We start from the raw sequence: 25,334 nt of genomic DNA, 5'->3' as shown, positions 1-25,334 counted from the left end.
CAATATTATTCAGCCATAAAGCAAAGGAAATTTTGCCATTTGCAACAATATGGTTGTACCATGAGGTCATAATACTGAGAGAGAGTTACATAAATCAGACAGAAAATGACAAATATAGTAAGATTACATTTATATATGGAATAAAACAAAAACAAAAAACACTGAATTCATGGATAGAGAGAATAGATTGGTGTTTGCCAGAGGTAGGGAGGTGGGTAAATGGGAGAAGGTAATCAAAGGTACAAACTTCTAGTTATAAAATAAATCACAGGGATGTAAAAGATGGTAATGGTAACCCTATATGCAAAACAGAAAAAGAGACACAGATGTACAGAACAGACTTTTGGACTCTGTGGGAGAAGGCGAGGGTGGGATGTTCTGAGAGAACAGCATTGAAACAAGTATACTATCAAGGGTGAAACAGATCACCAGTCCAGGTTGGATGCATGAGACAAGTGCTCAGGGCTGGTGTACTGGGAAGACCCAGAGGGATCGGGTGGAGAGGGAGGCGGGAGGGGGGATTGGGATGGGGAACACATGTAAATCCATGGCTGATTCATGTCAATGTATGGAAAAAACCACTACAAGATTGTAAAGTAATTAGCCTCCAACTAATAAAAATAAATGAAAAAAATAAATAAATCACAGGGATGTAATGTAGAGTTTGGTGATTATTGTTAATAATACTATAATATATATTTGACACTTACTAGGAAGGTAGATCTTGAAAGTTCTTGTCACAAAAAAAAGAATTTGTAACTATGTCATCATGATAACTAGATTTATTGTGTTAATATTTTCACAATACATATAATAAAAATATCAAATCATTATATTGTACTTCTGAGACTAATATAACATTATATGCCAATTATATCCCAATAAGAAAAAAATAGTCTTGTACTCAGTTGTGAAGAAGAATTCAGTAAAAAGGAACTTCAAGTTAGTTCCAACATTTGGACTCCTTCATGCTCTGCCTGTTGCCTTACACTTTCTTCTGTGTTTAGTAACTGTAACCTATCCTATAATAATAAACTGATATATCACCATCTTTATAAAATCACCTCTAATACTGCCAGATACAGTCATTCTCCCTTCCTAGGTTCATGTTCTTGCTGCTGTTGTTCAGTTGCTCAGTCATGTCCGAATTTTGTGACCCCATGGGCTGCAGCACGCCAGGCTTCCCTGGCCTTCACCATCACCAGGAGCTTGCTAAAACTCATGTCCATCAAGTCAGTGATGCCATCCAACCATCTCATCCTCTGTCGTCCCCTTCTCCTCCTGCCTTCTATCTTTCCCAACATCAGGGTCTTTTCTAATAAAGAGTCAGCTCTTCCCATCAGGTGGCCAAAGTATTGGAGCTTCAGCTTCAGCATCAGTCCCTCCAATGAATATTCAGGACTGATTTCCTTTAGGATTGGCTGGTTTGATCTTATTGCAATCCAAGGGACTCTCAAGAGTCTTCTCCAACAACAGAGTTCAAAAGCATCATTTCTTCGACACACAGCTTTCTTTATGGTCCAACTCTCACATCCATACATGACTACTAGGAAAACCATAACTTTGACTATATGGATCTTTGTTGGCAGAGTAATGTCTCTACTCTTTAATATGTTGTCTAGATTTGTCATAGATTTTCTTCCAAGGAGATGATCAAACACAAATGCAACAGTGAACATTGACATGTTAGGAATCAGCAAACTAAAATGGACAGAAATAAGCAAATTTTATTCAGATGATCATTATATCTACTAGTGTGGGAAAGAACCCCTTAGAAGAAATGAAGTGGCCCTCATAGTCAACAAAAGAGTCCAAAATGTATTACTTGGGTACAATCTAAAAAACAACAGAATGATCTCTGCTTATTTCCAAGGCAAAGCATTCAGAATCATAGTAATCCAAGTCTATGCCCCAACCACTAATGCCAAAGAAGCTGAACAGTTATATGAAGACATACAAGACCTTCTACAAAAAAATATGTCCTTTTCATCATATGGGACTGGAATGCAAAAGTAGGGAGTTAAGAGATTCCTGGAGTAACAGGTAAGTTTGACCTTGGAGTACAAAATGAAGCAGGGCAAAGGCTAGCCGTTTTGCCAAGATGCACTGGTCACAGCAAACACCCTCTTCCAACAATACAAGAGACGATTCTACACATGGACATCACCAAATGGTCAATATCGAAATCAGATTAATTATGTTCTTTGCAGTCAAAGATGGAGAAGCTCTATACAGTCAGCAAAAACAAACATTACTTTACCAACAAAAGTGTGAATAGTCAAAGCTATGGTTATTCCAGTAGTCATGTATGGATGTGAGAGTTGGACCATAAAGAAAGCTGAGTGCCAAAGAAATGATGCTTTTGAACTATGGTGCTGGAGAAGACTCTGGAGAGTCCATTGAACTGCAAGGAGATCAAACCAGTCAAACCTAAAGGAAATCAGTCCTGAATATTCACTGGAGGGACTGATGCTGAAGCTGAAGCTCCAATACTTTGGCCACCTGATGCGAAGAGCTGACTCATTGAGAAAGACCCTGATGCTGGGAAAGAAGGGGATAACAGAGGATGAGATGGTTGGATGACATCACCAACTCGATGGACATGAGTTTGAGCAAGCTCCAGGAATTGGTCTTGGACAGGGAAGCCTGGCATGCTGCACTCCATGAGGTTGCAAAAAGTCAGACATAACTGAGTGACTGAACTGAACTTCTTCCAAGGAGCAAGCATCTTTTAATTTCATGGCTGCAGTCACCATCTGCAGTGATTTGGAGACCAAGAAAATAAAGTCTGTCTCTGTTTCTATTGTTTCCCCATCTATTTACCATGAAGTGATGTGACCAGATGCCATGATCTTAGTTTTTTAAATGTTGAGTTTTAAGCCAATTTTTTCACTCTCCTCTTTTCACTTTTATCCAGAGGCTCTTTAGTTCCTCTTCACTTTCTACCATAAAGGTGGTGTCATCTGCATATCTTAAGTTATTGATATTTCTCCCTGCAATCTTGATTCCAGCTAGAGCTTCATCCAGCCTGGCATTTCACACGATGTACTCTGCATGTAAGTTAAATAAGCAGGGTGACAATATATATCCTAGGTTCATAATTATGCTTAATTGCTTCCAGTAAGTTAACTACCACGTACTTTTGTTTCTTTCTGCGCCAATGTTGAGAATAACTTTTCCCCACAATATTGCTTCCCTGGTGGCTCAGATGGTAAAGACTCTGCCTGCAATGCAGGAGACCCAGGGTCAGTCCCTGGGTTGGGAAGATTCCCATGGAGAAGGAAATGGCTAACCACTGCAGTAGTCTTGCCTGGTGATTTCTATGGACAGAGAAGCCTGGTGGGCTACAGCCCATGGGGTTGCAAAGAACTGGATGTGACTGAGCAACTAACACTTTTACTTTCAACAGTTCTACAGCTATGTAACAAGTGAATACTAGAACCTTGTATACCTCTTTAACAAAGCAATTACAGTTCTATAGCCATGCTGATGGCTCAGCACATAAAGAATCTGCCTGCAATGCAGGAGACATAGGAGATGAGGGTTCAATCCCTGGGGAGGGAAGATACCCTGGCAGGAAATGGCAACCCACTTCAGTATTCTTGCTGAAAGATCCCATGGACAGAGAAATCTGGTGGGCTCCATTTCAAAGGCCTGCAACAGAGTATATAGGACTGACTGACTAAGCATGCAGCCATGCTGACAAGAAACCCACAGAACCAGTATTAAACCTGCTTTATCAGCCAGTGGAAACTCACCTCAGTAAGCACACTTCTGAAAGTCAAACAATCAGTGAAATGTTCTACTTTTGACAGTTAGCCAAAGAACAAAAGTTTCACTCTAGTAATACGTTCTCTGAAGCCCAGTCAATCAACAACCCAGTCTTTCCTGAAGAACCACACTCAATTCTATGTCATTTTACTTCCACAGCTAAAAACTACTACTCACTGACTTGTATACTCTGTAACAAATTTCCCCAAAACTAGAAGCTTAAAGCAACAGATTCACATAGTGAGTCAGGAATCTGGAGTGGACCTTTTGGGTGGGTCAGGCCAGGGTTTCTCACAAAGTTACAGTCAAGCTATCACTGGAGCTGCAATCAGCCTTGCAGAAGTTATAATGGTGCGGAAGGTTTCACCTCAATGCTTCTCTACGCACATAGACCTCAGTTCCACACTGGCTATAGCACATGGCCTCATTTCATCAGCACACAGACCTCTCAACAGGGCTGGGGAGTGTCTCCATGATATGAGACCTAGCTTTCCTGGGTAGCTTATTCAAACAAGGGCTATGGAGAAGCCACAAAATCTTCTACGATGATCTAGCCTCAGAAGCAACATACCATCACTTTGCTGTATCCTGTTGGTAAGAAACACCAACTCTGATACAATGTGCATATTTCCACAAAGGCATGAGCACCAAGAAACACAAATCATTATGGTCATCTTAGGGGCTGGATACCACTCTTCTCAAAAAACTTTAATAATACTAAGTTTGATTTACTCAGAGACTGTTTGACCAGCATGACTCTCCCTTACTTAGATGGACAATGAACTCAGCATTGAGCTTTTATTTCAGATATTGAGCATTACTGTCATCCTTTGTCATTTATAGATGTTGTTCCAAGATTTTTTTTTTAAGATCCTCATTTGATAGCATTCTATTTGACTCATGGAGCAAGAGGGGTGCTTACTGGAACTGATTGAACCAAAATCTGATAGCATTTTAGATCTGCTAGAATGTGAATACTTCTAGGGAAGGGATTAATCCTTAATTGTTTCTCAATTTTGTTGCCAAGCATACCGTAGACACCCAATTAATTCTTGTTAGATAAATAGATGCAGAAGTCAAATAATGAAACCACGATCCTACAATTTTTATTTTACAAACTAAACAGCAAAATAGTGAGTGATAGATTGTTTTAAATGTGCAACTCACATTTTCTTTAACGTATGGATCTGATGATTTATTTTAATGTTTTCCTCCTCAATGCTTCCAACCTGCTTGGGGAAACTGGGGTTGAGGGAATGGGAAACACATTTCTAATTTTATCACTGAAGTTCATGGAAAAAATTTGAATTCACATCGGACACACCCAGCCCATTAAATGAGGAAGATCTAATTCATCATTCTAAAAACTTTATAGTAATTTGACAAAAGCTTTAACCAGATACAATATAGCACTCATTTTTACCTTTCTGTTGGATTATTCTTGTGAGTATACTAAATGTTGAAAATTTTAACCAACTGAATCATATAAAAGTGACATTTTTCTTAGCAGCAATTGTCACATTCACATGCCTTGCCCTTAATGTGGAAAATCAAAGAGACGTTAAAGAATATGAATGTAGAGGTTGTTGGAAGTTTATAGTTGGTAAAGGGAGATTCATGGGGATATAGCCAAACAATTTTTCAAGTTCAGGTGACTTGAAAAATTTCAAGTGACTATATGATTCTTCTCAAGAAAGAAGATATTCTATAGGTATATCACAACATTGAACTAGCCATCGTACATTCAAAATTATCCAAATAATAACAGACTATTTCCTATATTTGAACAGATAAAAGTAATATAAAGTATATGGGGTGCCTTTCAAATTAGGTTTTATTTGGGTTTTCCATTATATAATAACCTTAGAGAACACCTCAGAGAATGGGTTCAACATTCAACTGAGTTTAGACAAGAGCAATAAATGTCGATATTCTAAATAAGTTAAGTGAAATCAGGACAAGACAGGGTACAAAATTAAAGAATGCAAAATAAGTTACATATGTCTAATAGTTACAAGAAAATATGCCATAAAAAGCAGATTAAAAATGATTGTTATAAATCCAAGTAAATGCTGAGATATGTATTTTAAAAGTCTAAACAAGTGAAAAGATACAAGCAGAACACAGAGTAACTAGGACTATATTCACAATAAATCAGATTTATTGGATTATTAAATGTTAGTCTGAGTTCCATCACTTAAAACAAATGAGAAAATGTGGGAAATGTTTAGAGAGAAGTGCCAAAAGACATTATGGATTAGAAGGAGAACTTCTGAGGAATAATATTTTAAAAGGAATATTTTTTAAAACAAAGGAAGAGTCTTAATCATCCAGGCACAGCATCTATTTTGTGGAGAGTGAAATAGTTACAACTGCAATAAGGGATGTAAGAAAAGAAAGTCTTATGTTGCAATGTAGACAATTCTGAGAGAAGATCATCAAAAACCAAACTTGACTGTCAAGGACAGCTGAATAACTGCCACAGTCTTTAAAAGACAGGAAAGATTCTCATTTGGCTAATGTACATTAGATCTTGCCTGAAGGCAGTGGAATAAACTGAAGGACATAAAAAGATACCTTGTCCTCATAATAGGATAACAATAGTGATTCAGCCAAGACGTCAGGTTCCGATAGTACTTATAAAGCTTAAGTAACCATATGTTATAAAGGTAAGTAAAATTTACAATATGAAGGGCTCAAAATGATGTGTGAAAAAGTAGTAGAAGTAGAGGTCTTTGCTCATTACTTGGAATCTGAACTAATTAGAAATCTTACATTAATATAATAATATGATTTCAGTTAAGAATGGACCATTGGCTTGAGAAAGTAGCTTAATCATTCATTTGTATTCCCTCAATTATTTCCTTGGAAGATAATGGCTAACCTACCCCTTTCAAGGCATTCCCATTAGAATCCCACAAGCTCTTTAATGTAACCTACAGCTTCCAAGTTGGACATTCATCAAAGTCACAGAAACTTAATGAAGGAGAGGAACAAGTTCAGTATATCTGTGACAGGCCAGAAGGTCAGGTGAGCTCAAGGACAGACAACTCATAAGGAAAGACAATCAAAAGCATGTTAAAAGACTAGCCTTCCAAAATAAGCTTTCTGAAAACAAGTTTGACAAGACATATGCTCCCCAAAAAAATTTAGACTTTTTTTTTTACTTCATTGATGTTGTAAGATTACAAAATAATGATTCAGAAGAAATAATTCGTGCGTATTAAGCAATTTGAAATTATGACTTATGCAGCATTCCAGTTATATTCAAGCTACTGTGCTAGGAATTCTGGGATGTAAAATCTGGAAATACCAAATATTTTTAGAGTATGTGTGATCTTAATATTACATAATTTGTTAGCAGCCCATGCCATTTATAGAGATTCAGTAACTCTGTTAACGATTCCTCAGTTCTTGCTGATGATACATCTCTAAATCTGCAGAGTGAAACCGACAAACAGGAGTGCTACACTGTGGAGCATTAATATTGAAAAATGTAATAAATTCCCAGAGTTATCTTCCTTAAAATGTTTATAGTCAAGGAGTTACTGAGTTTTAGAAGGCACTTCTGTAATAGACTAATCTTTTTCAAGACAAATGCTGCAAACTCTACTGTCAATCAATTTAATAAAAACTGTAATTTAAAAAGACACAACACCCTGACCACTTACTAAAAAGAGGAAAGACAGCATAAAACCTCAGAAGATGGAGTCTTCAACTTATAAGGCCACTTGCATATCTCCTTTCTGTTTGATTATTTGGACCAAATGTTCACAAATGGACTCTAAACAATGGACACAAATCTTTTAGAATGATAGGCTAGCTCTAGACAGTGATGCAAATTTTTTAGAATAATAAGCTAATTTTCAAGGGGGGAAATTGCCAAGAGAAAATAAATTGCAATCAGGATCTTAGTTCATCTCACAGAACCTAAATCCTCAACCTTGTTTTTCATAATTTTCTGTCTTTTGTTTTCTCTTCTTTCTCCAGGCTATCTTTTAGAACTGAGCGCTTAAATACACCTTTATATGCACAAGCCAAATGAAACTGCATTTAATTTGTGACTCTCTGTAGATATCTCTAACATACTAATTTTAAAACTTAAAGAGAATCATCTTTCAAAAAAAATTCCCAAAATACCAATTTCATTATTTTGGTTCTTTAAATTTATGTTTTCAACTTTATTTTTATAGCTTCATTGATGTGTAAATGAAAAACTACACACATTTAGTGTATAATTTGATAAATTTTGACATATGTTTACATCCATGGGACCATCACCCATAACCACAATTAAGTTAATAAACATTTCTATTATCTATTGTAATCCATTGGGTCTCACTTCATTTCCCACACCTATTCTAGGTAACCACAGATCTGATTCTGTCATGGGCCTAGTTTATTTGCAGCTTCCTAGACTTTTATATAAACAGAATCATACTCTTGTACTCTTTTTTGTCTGACTCTTTTCAGCACAACTCATTTGAGATTCAGTCATGTTGCTTGTTAAATGTATTATATACCATCAATGGGCTTCCCAGGTGATGCTAGAGGTAAAGAACCTGCCCGCCAATGCAGGAGACCTAAGAGACGTGGGCTGGATCCCTGGGTCGGCAAGATCCCCAGGAGGAGGCCATGGTAACCCACTCTAGTATTCTTGCCTGAAGAATACCATGGACAGAGGAACCTGGCAAGCTATGGTCTATAGTGTCACAAAAAGTCAGACACAACTGAAGCGACTTAGCACACAGGCACACATATAGCCTTTGAGTCTGGCTTCTTTCACTTAACATGATGCATTTAAAATTCATCCATGTTATTGTATCAATAGCTCATTCTTTTTTATTGCTTGATAGTACTTCATTGTATACATGTTAACAAATTTTGATTATTCATTCACTAGCTGAAGAACATTTGTGTTGTTCCAGCTCTTGGCAATTATGATTAATCAGCTATATATATTCATTATAGTTTTCATGTGAACAAATACTTTGATTCCTCTTGCATAATTACCTTTGTGTAGGACAGCTAGGTTGTATGGTTGGTGGTGGTGGTGGGGTCACTCAGTCGTGTCCGACCCTTTGCAACCCCATAGACTGTAGCCCACCAGGCTCCTCCATCCATGGGATTTTCCAGGCAAGAGTACTGGAGTGGACTGCCATTTCCTTCTCCAGGGGATCTTCCCAACCCAGGGATCGAACCCGGGTCTCCCGCTTTGTAGACAGACACTTTACCGTCTGAGCCTAGGCTTTATGGTTAGAGCATATTAATTTGTAAGAAAGTATCAAAATCTTTAGAAACTGGTTGTACAACTTAGCATTTCCACTAGCAATGTATGAATGTGCCAGCTATTCCACATTCTGGCCAGATTTGGAATTATCAGATTTTTAACTTTTATTTTAGGCATTCTAATAGATGAGTGGTAGTGTGACATTTTGGTTTTTATATGTATTTCCTTACTGATTATTGATTCTGGTTATCTTTTAATGTGATTATTTGCATCCATATATTTTCTTTGGTTTTTTGGTTTCCCAAAATACAAAGTTAATTTCACAGAAGGATAGTCTTTTCAACAGGCAGTGCTAGCACATTTGAATGTCAATATGTTAGCTACCTTGAGTCATGTATAATATATAATTCAAAAAATCATACATTGAAATATAAAATTTAAAACTGTAAAATTTCAGAAGAAAATATTTTGACCAAAGGTCTAACTAATATTTCTTGGATATGACAGTAAAAGCATCAGTCATAATTGTGATAAACTTGACACTATCAAAATTAAAATCCTCTGCTGTTCAGAAGAAAGAGAAAGAGAGAAAAAACAAGCCATAAACTGGGAGAAAATATTACAAAGCTTATGTGTGTCAAAGAGTTTACATTCAGAATGTTGAAATGTCTCTCAACAATTAATAACAATAGCAAAAATTGTAAATATGGCAAAAAGTTTTTTGGTTTTTTTTTGGCAAAAAGTTTTAACAAGCACTTCACCAGGGAAGATAGAAAGATGACAAATACATGAAAATATGCTGTTATATCATTGTCTACTCCTTGTTGTTGTTCAGTCGCTCAGTCATGTCTGACTCTTTGTGACCCATGGACTGCAGCACACCAGGCTTCCCAGTCCCTCATCTCCCAGAGTTTGCTCAAAATCATGTCCATTGAGTCAGTGATGCCATCCGTCTCGTCCTCTGTCACCCCCTTCTCCTGCCTTTAATCTTTTCCAGCATCGGGGTCTTTTCCAATGAGTCAGCTTTTCACATCAAGTGGCCAAAGTATTGGAGCTTCAGCATCAGTCCTTCCAGTGAATATTCAGGGTTGATTTCCTTTATGATTGACTGATTTGATCTTGTTGTCCAAGGGAATCTCAAGAGTTTTCTTCAGCACCACAATTAGAAGGCATCAACTTTTTGGTGCTCAGCCTTCTTTATAGTCAAACCCTCACATCCATAAATGACTATTGGAAAAACCATAGCTTTCACTATTTGGGCCTTTGATGGCAAAGTGATGTCTTTGCTTTTTAATACACCATCTAGGTTTGTCATAGATTTCCTTCCAAGGAGCAAGTGTCTTTTAATTTCATGGCTGCAGTCACTGTTTGCAGTGATTTTGGAGCCCCCAAAAATAAAATCTGTCACCGTTTCCACTTTTTGCCTATCTATTTGCCATGAAGTGATGGGACTGGATGCCATGATCTTAGTTTTTTGAATATTGAGTTTTAAAGCCATTCCCTTCCATTTTAGTTCACTGTTTCCTAAGATGTCAATGCTCAGTCTTGCCATCTCCTGCTTGACCATGGCCAACTTACCTTGATTCATGGACCAATTAATGTTCCAGGTTCCTATGCAATATTGTTCTTTACAGCATCAGACTTTACTTTCACCACCAGACACATCCAAAAATGAGTGCTGCTTCCACTTTGGCCCAGCTATTTCATTGTTTCTGGAGCTATTAGTAATTGCCCTCTGCTCTTCCCCAGTAGTATATTGGGCTCCAACCTGGGGAGCTCATCTTCCTAAATAATTAGTATCATATCTTTTTGCCTTATCATACTGTTCACGGGATTCTGGTGGCAAGAATACTGGAGTGATTTGCCATTCTCTCCACCAATGGACCATGTTTGGTCAGAGCTCTCCACTATGACCTTCCCTCTTAGGTGGCCCTGCATGGCATGGCTCATAGTTTCATTGAGTTATGCAAGCCCCTTGGCCATGACATTGAATCATTGTCTATTAGAGAAATGCAAATTAAAACCACAATGGAATACCAATTCATATCACTTAGAATGGCTAAAATTAAAATAACTGATTACAGTGAGTAGTGATACAGCTATGGAACAAAAGCCACTCTCATATTTCTACTGATAGGAAATATGAAATGGCATAAGCACTTTGGAAATAAGTTTAGACAAGAGAAATGCAAACACATGTCTATACACAGCCCTGTACATGAATGTGTATAGCAGTTTTCCTTGTAGGATCACATTAAAAATATATATATATATCCATCATCCGGTGAATGAATTAACACAGTATTTCCACTATTCTAATGGAGTCACGAAAGTATAAAACAGCCACTTTTTAAACTGCAAGTATAATACTTAAAAACAAATTGGAATATTCTATGAGGCCAATGTATCATCCCATATCATCTAAGTGATGAATAAGAGTTATATAAAGTACAAGTTTCTTCCTTATTTATAAAAAGAAATAATAAGGTTCAGAATCTTACCTATATACTTATATCCTTCTTCCCCATTTACTATGGGTCTCAGCCAAGTTGACCTAAGCCTCAAATTAGTAGACACATGGGCACCTTGAGGAGGGTAGAGTGTAAATAACATTTCAATTGCATTGTGCTTCTTGATGATATTAGAGTATTTTTCACGGTCTTCTGTAAAAAGAATAAAAAACAAGATTCTTTTTTAATTTTAGACCTTTTATAAAATTTCATATCCCTTTCTTTTAAGGGATGAAAATTAGAAACTATTGAAACATTTGAATGCTAATGGTTATGCAACGTAGTTCTCTTTAGCCAAAAATACTTCACCAAAAATCTGGTCTTTCAGATAATTCCTAGCAAAAGTTAAGGAGTAAAGGCTTACAAGTAGAATCCTCAAACACTATCATTCTAAGGCAGTGCTGTTAATAGCTGTGAAAAAGAGTAAGATAACCAACTAACAGCATTCATATTATACATACTATGACATAATCATATTTTTAATTGCCATTAAACAATAATCTAACAAAAATATTGAGTAAATATAGAGTTCCATAAACTAGAACTACTGAATCATTATTCTTAGGCTATGGTCTTTAAGAAAATGTAACATCACCTATACAAATATTTATATAGCACTTACTATATGCAAGAAATGGCCCCAAGTGCTTTTGAACATTAACACATTTAATTTTCACAGCACACCTGTAAGGTCGATACTGTTATTACCATCGTTTTACATGAGGAATTTGAGCCCAAAGAAATTAGATAACTACCCAAAGAAATTAGATAACTCGCCTAAATCTTAGAGTCTGCAACAGACGCAATTAGGATTTCGATTATCTGAGTAGATGCTTTGGCCATATTTTGGCCACCCGAAGCAAAGAACTGACTCATTTGAAAAGACCCTGATGCTAGGAAAGATTGAAGATGGGAGGAGAAGGAGACAACAGAGGATGAGATGGTTGGATGGCATCACCGACATGATGGACATGAGTTTGAGTAAGCTCCAGGAGTTGGTGATGGACAGGGAAGCGTGGTGTTCTGCAGTCCATGGGGTCACAAAGAGTAGGTCACAACTGAGCAACTGAACTGAACTGAACTGAGGAGAAGTTCTCACTTGCAAACAAATGTTTGTCAAGCGAATATGACCTGCATTAACTAGCTTTCAAATTGTGGTGCTGGAGAAGATGCTTAAGAACCCCCTGGACTGCAAGGAGATCCAACCAGTCCATCCTAAAGGAAACCAACCCTGAATATTCACTGGAAGTACGGATGCTGAAGCTGAAACTCCAGTACTTTTGCCACCTGATGCAAAGAGCTGGCTCATTGGAAAAGACCCTGACGCTTTGAAAGATTGAGGGCAGGAGGAGAAGGGCATGGCAGCAGATAAGATGGTTAGATAGCCATCACTGACTCAATGGACATGAGTTTGAGCAAACTTCAGGAGATAGTGAAGGACAGGAAAGCCTGGTATGCTGCAGCTCATAGGGTCAAAAAGAGTTGGACACAACTTAGAGACTAAACAACAATGACTAGTAGATGAGAAAGCTGTGATTAATGAGTGGTTTAAATTGTGGAGTGAAAAATCACTGGTTACGGCCCTAGGGCCTCCAGTTTGTGTTTTCAGTTTTTGGTTGATAAGCCAATGTCCTAAAATTCAATGAGGCAGTCTACTGAGCAATTAATTCAAAGCAATTCCACCTAGAAACATTTCAAAGAAAAGAGAGATGCTAATATAAATCTTCATTTATAATTCTGTTATTTTTTTTCTTTTTTTCCCAACTACCTTCCTTCCTTTCTCTCCCCTTTATTTTTTTTTTAAATATCATATTTTGTAGTACAGTATGTATAAGGCTGTACAACATAATGAATAAATTAATTAAAAAGCAGATTTGTTGGTAGATAGTGTACCAGATACCTTTTTTACGTGCTAAGTCACTTCAACCATGTCCGACTCTTTGCCACCCCATGGCCTGGAGCCCGCCAGCTCCCTCTGTCCGTGCGGTTCTCCAGTCAAGCGTACTGGCGTGGGTTGCCACGCCCTTCTCCAGGAGCTCTTCCCAGCCTAGGACTGAACCAATCTCTCTTACATCTCCTGCATTGACATGCGGGTTCTTTACCACTAGCACCACAGGGAAGCCCCATCTATTGCCTCACCCCAAATCCATCTTCATTGTCCTATTTGTGAGACTAGAATATTTCCCCCTTGCCACCTGGCAAAATTTTAAACATCCGTGATAGAGGGTAATCTAGGGAGCTAGTGGATAAAGGGGTTCTTCCTGCTTCAGGGGGATTTTCTCCTGCAGTAAATAGTGACTAACAGTGCAAAGCGTCCTGGGCCACGCGGCCTGGTGCCTCACAGGGCTCCTGAGACACACGCTGGGAGCGTGTGGGCACGTTCCTTGAGGCACCACCTTCCCTGGGATGGTTTCCACATCGAGACACTTCCCTGAAGACAGCTTCCCCAGAACCTCAGTAAGTAACTTCCCTGGGAACTACACTAGCATGCTACATTAGTCAGTGTCTGCTGTTTACTGTGGAGAAGGCAGTGGCACCCCACTCCAGTCCTCTTGCCTGGAAAATCCCATGGACGGAGGAGCCTGGTAGTCTGTGGTCCATGGGGTCGCTAAGAGTCGGACACGACTGAGCGACTTCACTTTCACTTTTCAGTTTCATGCGTTGGAGAAGGAACTGGCAACCCACTCCAGTGTTCTTGCCTGGAGAATCCCAGGGACGGGGAACCTGGTGGGCTGCCGTCTGTGGGGTCGCACAGAATCGGACACGACTGAAGCGACTTAGCAGCAGCAGCTATTTACTGGGTCACAGCTGTGTCCTCTCCAAGAAGATCTGGATCCAAGCTAAAGGGAGAAATATGGTAAGGGGCATTGTTTAAAATTTGTTCTTTCCTTAAGTGCTCTGTCCTCAGACTGACAGTTAGAGTGACTCCTCAGTTTTTTTTTTTTTAATAATTGAATTTATTTATTTTTAGTTGAAGGACAATTGCTCTATAGTACTGTGTGGGTTTCTGTCAAACGTGACTCAGCCACAGGTACACCTATCTCCTCTCCCTCGACCTTCTCCCCACCTCCCATCCTACCCACCCCCTAGGTTGTTACAAGCCTCCGTTTGAGTTCCCTGAGTCACATAGCAAATTCCCACTGGCTAACCATTTTATTTCACATATGGTGATGTGTATGTTTCCATGTTACTCTCTCCACACATATCACCCTCTTCTTCCTCCCCCCGCCCCCGTCCCCATGTCCATAAGTCTGTTCTCTCTGTGTTCTCAATTCTTTGAGGTTCCTTTTACCCTTAATAGCCAAGCTTGGGCTTCCCAGGTAGCACTAGTAGTAAATAACCCACCTGCCAATGCAGGAGACATAAGAGACGTGGGTTTGATCCCTGGGTCAGGAAGATCCCCTGGAGAAGGGCATGGCCACCCATTCCAGTGTTCTTGCCTGGAGAATCTCATGGACAGAGGAGCCTGGTGGGCTACAGTCCACGGAGTCACAAAGAGTTGGATGCGACTGACGTGACTTAGCACACACCCACAGTCTATCTCAGTTACCCTAATCTCCATCAGAGTAAATAGTTCTTTACATTAAACATTTCCTGCTCAAACCACCACGTAGTTTTGGACCTGTAGTAATTGGACCCTGATTGGTGCAAGCAGACCTGAGTTATAATTCATTTTCTTCTTTAATTTTTATTGGAGTATGGTTGCTTTATAATGCGATAGTTTCCACTGTGGAGCAAAGTGAGTCAGCTATATGTATACATACACTCTGTTATAGTATACATATATTCCATCTTTGTTTGGATCGCCTTCCCGTTTAGGTCACACAAAGCATTAAGTAGAGATCCCTGTGTGATACAGGCTCTCACTAGTTATCTATTTTAACATTGTATCAATAGTATACGTGTCAATCTATGAGTTCTAATTTTTGAACCTTCATAACAGGCTTTGAAATGTTAGACAAATCACATTTATCTCCTGGTGATAGTACTGACCTCTTAGGATTATTGTTAGGATTAAGTGATATAAGAAATATATAAAAATTCATAGCACCATGTCTATGAATACTGCATGAGTGTGTTAGTATATGTAACCCAGTATTACTTCAACTGTAATAAAAACCACAAGAGAGTCAGGAAATAATGAGCTATTGCATCTTTTCATTATAAACACATTAGAGAGTTTCCCGCTCTTTTTAAAAGGAAAAGCTCTTTTTTTTTCATAAGTTTACCTTCATTCTTTTTTTTTCTTTTCCATTTATTTTTATTAGTTGGAGGCTAATTACTTTACATCATTGCAGTGGTTTTTGTCATACATTGAAATGAATTAGCCATGGATTTACATGTATTCCCCATCCCGGTCCCCCCTCCCACCTCCCTCTCCACCAGATTCCTCTGGGTCTTCCCAGTGCACCAGGCCCGAGCACTTGTCTCATGCATCCAACCTGGGCTGGTGATCTGTTCCACCATAGATAATATACATGTTTCGATGCTGTTCTCTCGAAACATCCCACCCTCGCCTTCTCCCACAGAGTCCAAAAGGAAAAGCTCAAAATTATTCCCTTCTAACTCAAAAGAAGCAGACATCTTTATATGTGCTCAGATATGTGAACAGATATTAGGTATAGCTCACCTGTGTGCCGTGGGCTAAGTTGATCAGTCATCTCTGACTCTTTACAACCTTATGGACCATAGCCCACCAGGCTCCTCTGTCCATGGGATTCTCCAGGCAAGAGTACTGGGGCAGGTTGCCATGCCCTCCTCCAGGGGATCTTCTCGACCCAGGGATCAAGCCCACATTTATATGTGCTCAGATATGTGAACAGACATTAGGTGTATCTCACCTGTATAATTTTAAGTCCTTTCTCATCTGTCAACAGAAGAAAGAAAGCCAGAACTTCTACACAGTAGTGCTAAAGAATCAACCCCGCTTTACTTTTTCACTCACATTGTACTTCAAGAAGTTGAGCCAGGGACCTCCTAGGCAGCGGAGGTCTCGGAGTCGAGAAGGAGGCTAAGGACGCAGCATTCACTACGTTATAAGAAATCAGAGTGAAATAAATACAACCCTGAAGTTTTACTTCACACACAAGATGAGGAAACAAAAAAGATGAGACTGTTTTGTCTTTGAAACCATAAAGAAAGAAAGTAGTAGGAAATCTAGCAATAACAACAGCCTTCTTAGTGTGAAGGGCCAAATTGCACCTAAGATTTCTCTCTGCCCTAAGACTGATAACTTTCTAACTCCTTTAGCTTAAGCAAGATGTTTAAGCAAAATAGGGTTATGCTTATTACTTTTAATAAAGCATCTTATTTTTCATCAAGGCCAAATGTTTCCATTTTGGACAAAATAAAATGCCTAATGCTAAAAGCTAAGCAGTGGTGGGTGTAGAACTGCCACTTTCTCTTCCCGGATTATTCTGATTAAACACTAAGTAGAAACACATGAAGTCTGTGGAATGTTGAACTTGCCGTGATAATGGGATGTCATGAGAGCTATAGAATCAGGCACACATTGAAGGTGTCTAGTTCAGAGTCTTGCTAATGCCACCATTTGCCATCGAGTAATACAAATGGCAACCCACTCCAATATTCTTGCCTGGAGAAACCCCTGGGCAGAGAAGCCTGGGGACTACAGTCCACAGCGTCACAAAGAGTCAGACACGACTGAAGCAACTTAGTACACATGCAGTACAGATGAGCCTTGGAGCTTATATAATATAAACACAGCATAACAATTTTGGAATAACTGTACCTTCCTTCATAATATCAAAATTGATTACAAGTAAGCATGTTTCATTTTAGAAAACATATGGCTTGTAAAATATGTTCTCTTCTTTTTGTTTTATTACATATGTCATCCTAAGACAAAACAGGAATTTAATTTTTGTTGCTGATATTGTTAACCTATTATTTATGGAGTATCTGCCTTTTAATATATGGCTAAGTCAGTATTGCCGCATTACATTTAGGTGTAATAATATGGTTCTCAGAACTCAAAAGAATAAGATCTCTTCCTTACTCCTTCTTCCCCAAGCCATATTTGTAGTGAAACTCTGAAGATCACAGGTGTGTGTGTCTAGGTCTGGTCTATGGCAGAAGCCCACACAGTATTCCCATAAGTCTCCGTTGCTCCCAGATCATCAAGTGGTCACTCGTCTCCATTAGAGGTAGCATCGCTGCGGCTGAGCTGTGGCTCTGGAGCTGACCATCACTGGGGCATGGACCTGACCTGCCATTTGTGAGATGAGTGATCTGAAGCAAGTTAGCTAACCTCTTTCCAGCTAAAGAGTAAAACTATTTACATTATAGTAGAACTGTTAACATTATAGTGCTGCCATGAGTTGATATAAATAAAGTCTTTAGAAGAACACCTAGTCTATGGCCAGCATTGTTATTACTATTATTATATGCTGTTGGTTGAACAGATGCTGGTACAGGCTCTATCCTCTTTAGATAATAACGGGAGTCTCCTGTCTCCTCCCCATCTTGTTTGTCTTCTGGATGGGTGAGTGGAGAAGTGGACAGTCATCCTGAAGTCACTGCCCTTTAGGGTCACTCTCACATTATTTTGGACATTCTAAGGCTCAGTGATTCCTATTGGATACTGATCAGAAGTTTTGCGTTCATCAGTACTCATGAGTTACTAACTGATGTTGCGGTAGCCTTCCTTGTTGCTATTATTAGCAAAAACAATAAGCTCATATTTTGTTGACTGTAAGACAATATAGATGTTGATTATCCCATTAGTTTATACATCACTAAGAAATATAAGACTGAAAATTTAACTATGGCATACCATTGATTACATGATATAGCTCTATTTTAGAGACATTAAAATATGAAAATATATATCTTAGAGTTAACAAAATACAGCAATATCCAGATATCTAATTGACAACTCCATTTGGCTAACAAACAGGCACTCAATGTCTGTCCAGTACCCAGATTTCCTGCCTCCGTAAATAGCTCCTGTTTTTACTGGCACAATAAACAAGGAAACCTTGACACCTCACTACCCACTCCTACCTTCCTTGAAAAATTGCCAACTACCTTTTTAACTTTTTAAAAAATTCTTTCTATGTAATGAATTTATTTGGCTGTGCTAGTCTTAGTTGTAGCATGTGGGATCTTAGTTCCCTTACCAAGGATCAAATCCAGGCCCCTACATTGGGAGCTCAGAGTCTTAGCCACTGGACCACCAGGGAACTTCCTATCGTCTGTTTTTATACAAATACTTTTGCCTCCTAAATAGTCTTCTTGGCCCTTTTGACCTTGCCTCTAAACAGCAACCAGAATAGTATTTTTCATGTATCTTTAATACATTTTCCTATTCATTGGTTTCCTATTTCATACATTTTCCTATTGAGTAGTTTCCTGATGCTCTTAAAATAGTGTCAAGTACTGAGTAAGTCCTAACAGATTCTGAACATTCTGGCAGCGGCCTCCTCCTCCATCACCACTCTAGGAACCTGGGCTTTCTTTCTGTTTCATAAACACACCTTGTCCTCCTACTTCAGACCTCTGCATAAGAGGTTCTGTGAAACTGGCATGTTCTCCCCCCACATGCTGCCCTCCACTGACTCATTAACTTAAACACCACCTTCACGCCTCTTTTCAAAGTCTCCCCTGACTCTCCCCAAACTTGATCAAGCATCCACAGTATATTGTCTCAGAGTTACTGTTCTTTGTATCTTCTTCCATCACACATAACTGAAGTTTGTAATCATATGACTTTTATTATTCCGATCTATCCCCCTCACAAGATTATAAGTTACAGGCAGACAAAGTCCATGATTTTTTGCTAACTGCTGAATCTCCCAGTATCTAGTCACTGTGCCTGATACTTGGAAATGGTCAATAAAAGGCTTTTTAATTAATAAATAAGTACAACATAATTAACATTTTCATTGGGAGCTAAGTATATAGCAGGCAGTGTGCTACACAGGTTATGGACATTATTTAATTTAATCCTAAAACCACAAATGGGTGACTTGCTGACAATCCTATGAATTCAATACTATCAAACTCATTGAGCCTATGTTATGAGTCTGATAGTATTAAACTCATAGGATATATGCATAGAGAGAAGGGTTACTGAGTATTTCATGGCCTCAGAGTAAGTGGTGAAGCCGGGATCTAACCTTAATTCGAGATTTAAAGCCTGTCCTTTTAACCAAGGATGCCGCATTATTTTAAACACGCAGTTCCTGCGTCACGGAACAGTCGGCACCTCTAAGTATTGCTAGCTGTCCGGGAGCCTCCCTTTGAAGTCTCCCAATCTTTCTCAAATCCTTCCGATGTCCATGAATAGTCTGCAATACAGTTTTTCTCACAATTGTAGCTCTTCCCAAGCCTTTTTCGGATATTAGTGCTTTTCCACAAAAACTTCTTTCATAGAGCTGTTGACAAGCCCTCGGGTGAAAACCATGGTTCATCAGCTGATTATAATTCTCTTAGTTTGCTAAGGGTGTAAGCCAGGATAAAAGTCCACAGAATAAAACCTTAGACACCTCTCATTTTCCCCTGCCTCTCACATAAGTGAGGCTCATTATGCTTAATGTTCAGAGGAGGTGGTGAGTGTTCAGAGAACCCAAAGCTGCCCTTCCATTCCCTTCCCTCAGAGGGTGCTGTATTATCAAGGACTCTGCTTCCCTCCTGCAGAGTCTCAACCTAAATATTTAAGGCAGTGGTCCTCAGACTCATATTTTGAGATGTGCAGTGACTTCAAAAAAAATTATAAGCGGGATCATATTAAAGACTTATTTTGTTTTCCCAATATTTTGATTCCATGGTAATTTTAACATTATTTAATGGTTTAAAAGCATGTGTTCATGACAGGAAATTCTGGAAATACAAAAGTATATATGTATAATTATTACTTTTAATATTTTCCAATTCTAACCCCGTATGTGTGATTCTCCTTCTCCCACAACCCCCAAGAAACCACAGTGAGCATAAGCAGTTAAGAGGACACTTGGTGTCAGATCACTCAGCAATGGGAAACAGGCCTACAGGCATCAGCTCTACATTATAGAATGTTCTTGTTGCTCAGCTGCCCAGTCGTGTCTGACTCTTGGTGACCCCATGGACTACAGCACATAAAGCCTCCCTGCCCCTCACCATCTCCCAAAGTTTGCCCAAGCCCATGTCCATTGCATCAGTGATGCCAACCCATCATCTCAGCCTCTGAAGGCCTTTTCTCTTTCTGCCCTTAATCTTTCCCAGCATCAGGGACTCTTCCAATCAGTCAGCTGTTTGCATCCGATGACCAAAATACTGGGGTTTCAGCTTTAGCATCAGTCTTTCCAATGAGTATTCAGGATTGATTTCCCTTAAGATTGACCGGTCTGATGTCCTTGCTGTCCAAGGGACTTTTAGGAGTCTTCTCCAGCACCACAGTTCAAAGGCATCAATTCTTTGGCATTCTGCCTTCTTTAGAGTCCTGCTCTCACAGCTGTACATGACCACTGGTCCCTATTGCCTTGACTATACAGATCCTTGTTGGTAGAGTGATGTCTCACTTATCAACACAGTGTTCAGATTTGTCATAGCCTTCCTGCCAAGAAGCAATCATCTTCTGATTTTAGAGCAATCAATTTTTTAGCAATCATCTTCAGTGATTTTAGAGCCAAGAAGAGGAAATCTGTCACTACTTCCACCTTTTCCTCTTCCATTTGCCATGCAGTAATGGGGCCGGATGCCATGATCTTAGATTTTTTAATATTTCGTTTTAAGTTGGCTGTTTCACACTCATCAAGAGGCTCTTTAGTTCCTCTTTGCTTTCTGCCATTAGAGTGGTATCATCCGCCTATCTGAGGTTGTTGATGCTTCTCCCGCCTATTTTGATTCCAGCTTGTAACTCATCTAGCCTGGCATTTCTCATGATGTGCTCAGTGTATAGATTAAACAAACAGGGTGACAGCAGACAACTCTGTCATACTCCTATCTCAATCTTGAACCAATCAGTTGTTCCATACAGGGTTCTAACTGTTGCTTCTTAACAATGCATACAGGTTTCTCAGAAGACAGTTAAGATCAAAGATGGTCTGGTATTCCCAACTCTCTAAGAGCTTTCCACAGTTTGTCATGATCCACCCAGTCAAAGGCTTTAGTGTAGTTGGTGAAACAGAGGTAGATGTTTTTCTGGAATTCCCTTTCTTTCTCTATGATCCAGTAGATGTTGGCAATTTGATCTCTGGTTCCTCTTCCTTTTCTAAAGCCAGCTTGGGCATCTGGAAGTTCCTGGTTCACATAATCCTGAAGCCTGGCAGGCAAAGTTTTAAGCATGACCTTACTGGCATGGGAGATGAGCGCAATTGTCTGATGGTTAATGCCTTAGCACTGTTCTTACTACCCATCTTGGGAACTGGGATGAGGACTCATTATAAAACAGGAGTGATAAAAAAAGAAAAACCATCTATTATCACAATTGTTCCTTTTCTATTATTATTATTAAAAGATATTTTAACACTAAAAACGCATGAGGGACACAATATCAGTTGTGTTGCACACAAAGTATGTTTTAGATTGAATAATGAGAACCTGGAGGTTCTAGGATTTTTGGAAGTGTTAACTTCTTCCTAATGGGCCAGTCCTCAACACAAATTCCAGAACAGACTCAGTATTTGAAAAGGACTCATATATTAAGTTTAGGATCAATCCTAAGTGTATCAAGGGACTTTACAACTGACCCTCACTTATTAAACTAGAATAGAAGACCTCATTATGGAAGTCAACTATTAAGAAGTATTTGCAACTATGAGGCTTCCCAGGTAGCCCAGTGGTAAAGAATTCTCCTGCCAGTGCAGGAGACACAAGGGCCTAGGGTTTGATCTCTGTGTTGGGAAGATCCCCTGGAGTAGGAAATGGCAACCCTGCTTCAGTATTCTTGCCTGGAGAATCTCATGGACAGAGGAGCCTGGCAGGCTACATCCCTGGGATCGCAAAGAGTCGGACATGACTGAGCACAGTGCACAGTACCCTTAAAACTATGGGTAAAAATAATCAAATGTGAGTTCAAACTGGTGGTCAAATTATCTATAACCTAACCCAGAGTAAATGACCAATTCCTAAATGTTGTACTTTTAATATAAGGCCGCTGTTAAAGCACTTTATACTTTTATGTTGCATTCATTTTCTTCTATTTGAATTAGATGAATGTCATACTTTTTTATCATGCTGCTTTTATCTAAGCTTTCTCTATAATTAGTAAATTTAAAAGAATATCAATTTATCAGTTTAAAAAATTACATGTCGTGAACAAGGGAAAGTGAATTTAAAGCATTCCCATTCTGAAATTAATGAAACTTTCCTACATTCAATTTATCTTAAGCTGATATATGAAATCTTAAAGATCATTGATGAAGGAGAAAAACATTAAGAATCAAAGCCTCAGGGCAAAATGGTTAAAAAGGCAATTAAATAATATGCCCTTGGATGATATAATCAGCAAAAATAAACTCAAGGAACATAGATCTCTTGTATTATAAATAAATACCACCATTGTTTAACTTAAAGGAGAGCAAAACTGTTCATAACACTTCACTCAGAGTAAATAATCTAAAATAAGGACATGAATTAATTAAAAATTTGTTGAAGTGCAGCAATATTAATTTTTAAATTTTTAAAATATAGCAAGTATTACTACTTTTAAATCCTGTCATTGCATGACAATCATGCATATTATAAATTTCTCCAGAACATTCTTGCTATATTATTCAAAGATTAAATATGGGAACATTGTGTCATTAATACATACATATCTTTGTAAATCCAACCAAATTTCTAATACAAAATAGAAAATTAGGGGATTGCAGTCATTTGATTGTTGAATAATCAAAGTAAAATTGTTGCAAAAGGTTCACTTCTTCAGTGGAATAAGTACACAGAATTCATAAATATGCTAACATGTATTTTTGTTTCCATGTTGTTGTTAATTTTTAGACTTATAAGCAAATTAAGCACATTTGCAAGTATTGGATTGTTGTTCAGTCGCTCAGTCATTCATGACCCTTTGTGACCCCATGGACTGCAGCACACCAGCCTTCCCTGTGCTTCACTATCTCCTGAGTTTATTCTAACTCGTGTCCATTGAGTCAGTGATACCATCCAATCTTCTCATCCTCTATTGCCCACTTCTCCTCCTGCCCTCAATCTTCCTCAGCGTGAGGGTCTTTTCCGGTGACTTTGCTCTTCGCATCAGGTGGCTGAAGTATTGCAGCTTCAGCATCAGTCCTTCCAGTGGATATTCAGGGTTGATTTCCATTATGATTGACTGGTTTGATCTCCTTGCAGTCAAAAGGACTCTCAAGAGTGTTCTCCAGCACCACAGTTCAAAAGCATTAATTCTTTGGCATTCAGCCTTCTTTACGGTCCAACTCTCACATCCGTATGTGACTACTGGAAAAACCATAGCTTTGACTATACAGACCTTTGTTGGCAAAGTGATGTCTTTGCTTTTTAATACACTGTCTCAATTTGTCATGGCCTTTCTTCTAAGGAGCATCTTTTAATTTCCTGGCTGCAGTCACCATCTGAAGTTATTTTGGAGCTCAAGAAAATAAAGTCTGTCACTGTTTCCATTGTTTCCCTATCTATTTGCCATGAAGTGATGGGACTGATGCCACAGTCTTAGCTTTTTGAAGAAAGTAGGGAAAACCACTAGACCATTCAGGTATGACCTAAATCAAATCCCTTACAGTGGAAGTGGAAAATAGATTCAAGGGATTAGATCTGATAGACAGAATGCCTGAAGAACTATGGACAGAGGTTCATAACATTGTACAGGAGGTAGTGATCAAAACCATCCCCAAGAAAAGGAAATGGAAAAAGGCAAAATGGTTTTCTGAGGAGGCCTTACAGATAGCTGAGAAAAGAAGAGAAGCAAAAGGCAAAAAAGAGGAGGAAAGATATACCCATCGAATACAGAGTTTCAAAGAGTAGCAAGGAGAGATAAGAAAGCTTTCTTAAGTGAACAAGGCAAAGAAATAGAGGAAAACAATAGAATGGGAAAGACTAGAGATCTCTTCAAGAAAACTGGAGATACCAAGGGAACATTTCATGCAAAGATGGGCACAATAAAGGACAGAAATTGTATGGACCTAACAGAAGCAGAAGTATTGGATAAAGAAACCTAAAAGACCTTTCCCTTTTTCAGTCTTCATGGAATTTTGACAAAAATACAGAACATATTGCTGTACATAAACAAGTCATATAGCTTCATAAAACACAAATAACTTTGGTTAATAATTCTTGTAAAATTATGAGGATTCCTTATGAGGGCAATTTTCTTTTATTCTAAAAGCCTATGTTTAAAAAATAGTATGTTAGAACCTATAGTAAACTGCTTAAGAAAAGCTTAATGATATATCTGCATTTTTAAAAAGCATCTTTGCTATTAAACAACGAAGATTAAAAGAACTTTACACCTAAAAATCCTAAAATAATGTATGAAAAATCCAAGAGCATAATTAAATAATAACACATAATGAGGAACAAAGATTTAAGCTGGATTTAATGCAAAAGGTCAAATAAGGTCTCCATAGATATCAAAAGATATTTAATAAAGCTGAAAAAACAATCTCTTCTTAAAGACATCTAATAAATAGGAAGAGAAGGATATAACTTAAAATAAGTAACATTACATAATAACATTAAAATTAGTGATAAAATTATAATGTCCATCATTGACATTATTATTTAATGTCATAAATGTTCCAGCTAATGCAAAAGTCAAGAAAAAGATATCTTAAGTTGTATTGTACACAATAAAAGTAGAATTATAAAAATGTCATATCATTTTCAGGTGAAACAACTGCATACTT

General features: G+C 38.4%; 1 protein-coding gene across 2 annotated transcripts in view; it reads right to left on the bottom strand.

Moving 5' to 3' along the window:
- IQCM (IQ motif containing M) overlaps nucleotides 1–25,334 on the bottom strand; it is a 486,330-nt gene that overhangs the window by 72,753 nt on the left and 388,243 nt on the right. For both annotated transcript variants that reach the window (XM_070474777.1, XM_070474778.1), the window contains one exon: nucleotides 11,503–11,664. In XM_070474777.1, coding sequence (XP_070330878.1) covers nucleotides 11,503–11,664 — 162 coding nt within the window. The remainder of the gene's footprint in view (nucleotides 1–11,502; nucleotides 11,665–25,334) is intronic.

Source organism: Odocoileus virginianus, chromosome 12 (genome assembly GCF_023699985.2).
Source record: "Odocoileus virginianus isolate 20LAN1187 ecotype Illinois chromosome 12, Ovbor_1.2, whole genome shotgun sequence".
Classification (NCBI taxonomy): Eukaryota; Metazoa; Chordata; class Mammalia; order Artiodactyla; family Cervidae; genus Odocoileus; species Odocoileus virginianus.
The sequence above is the reverse complement of the archived record's forward strand: the minus strand, read 5'-3'. Positions and strand labels throughout refer to the sequence as shown.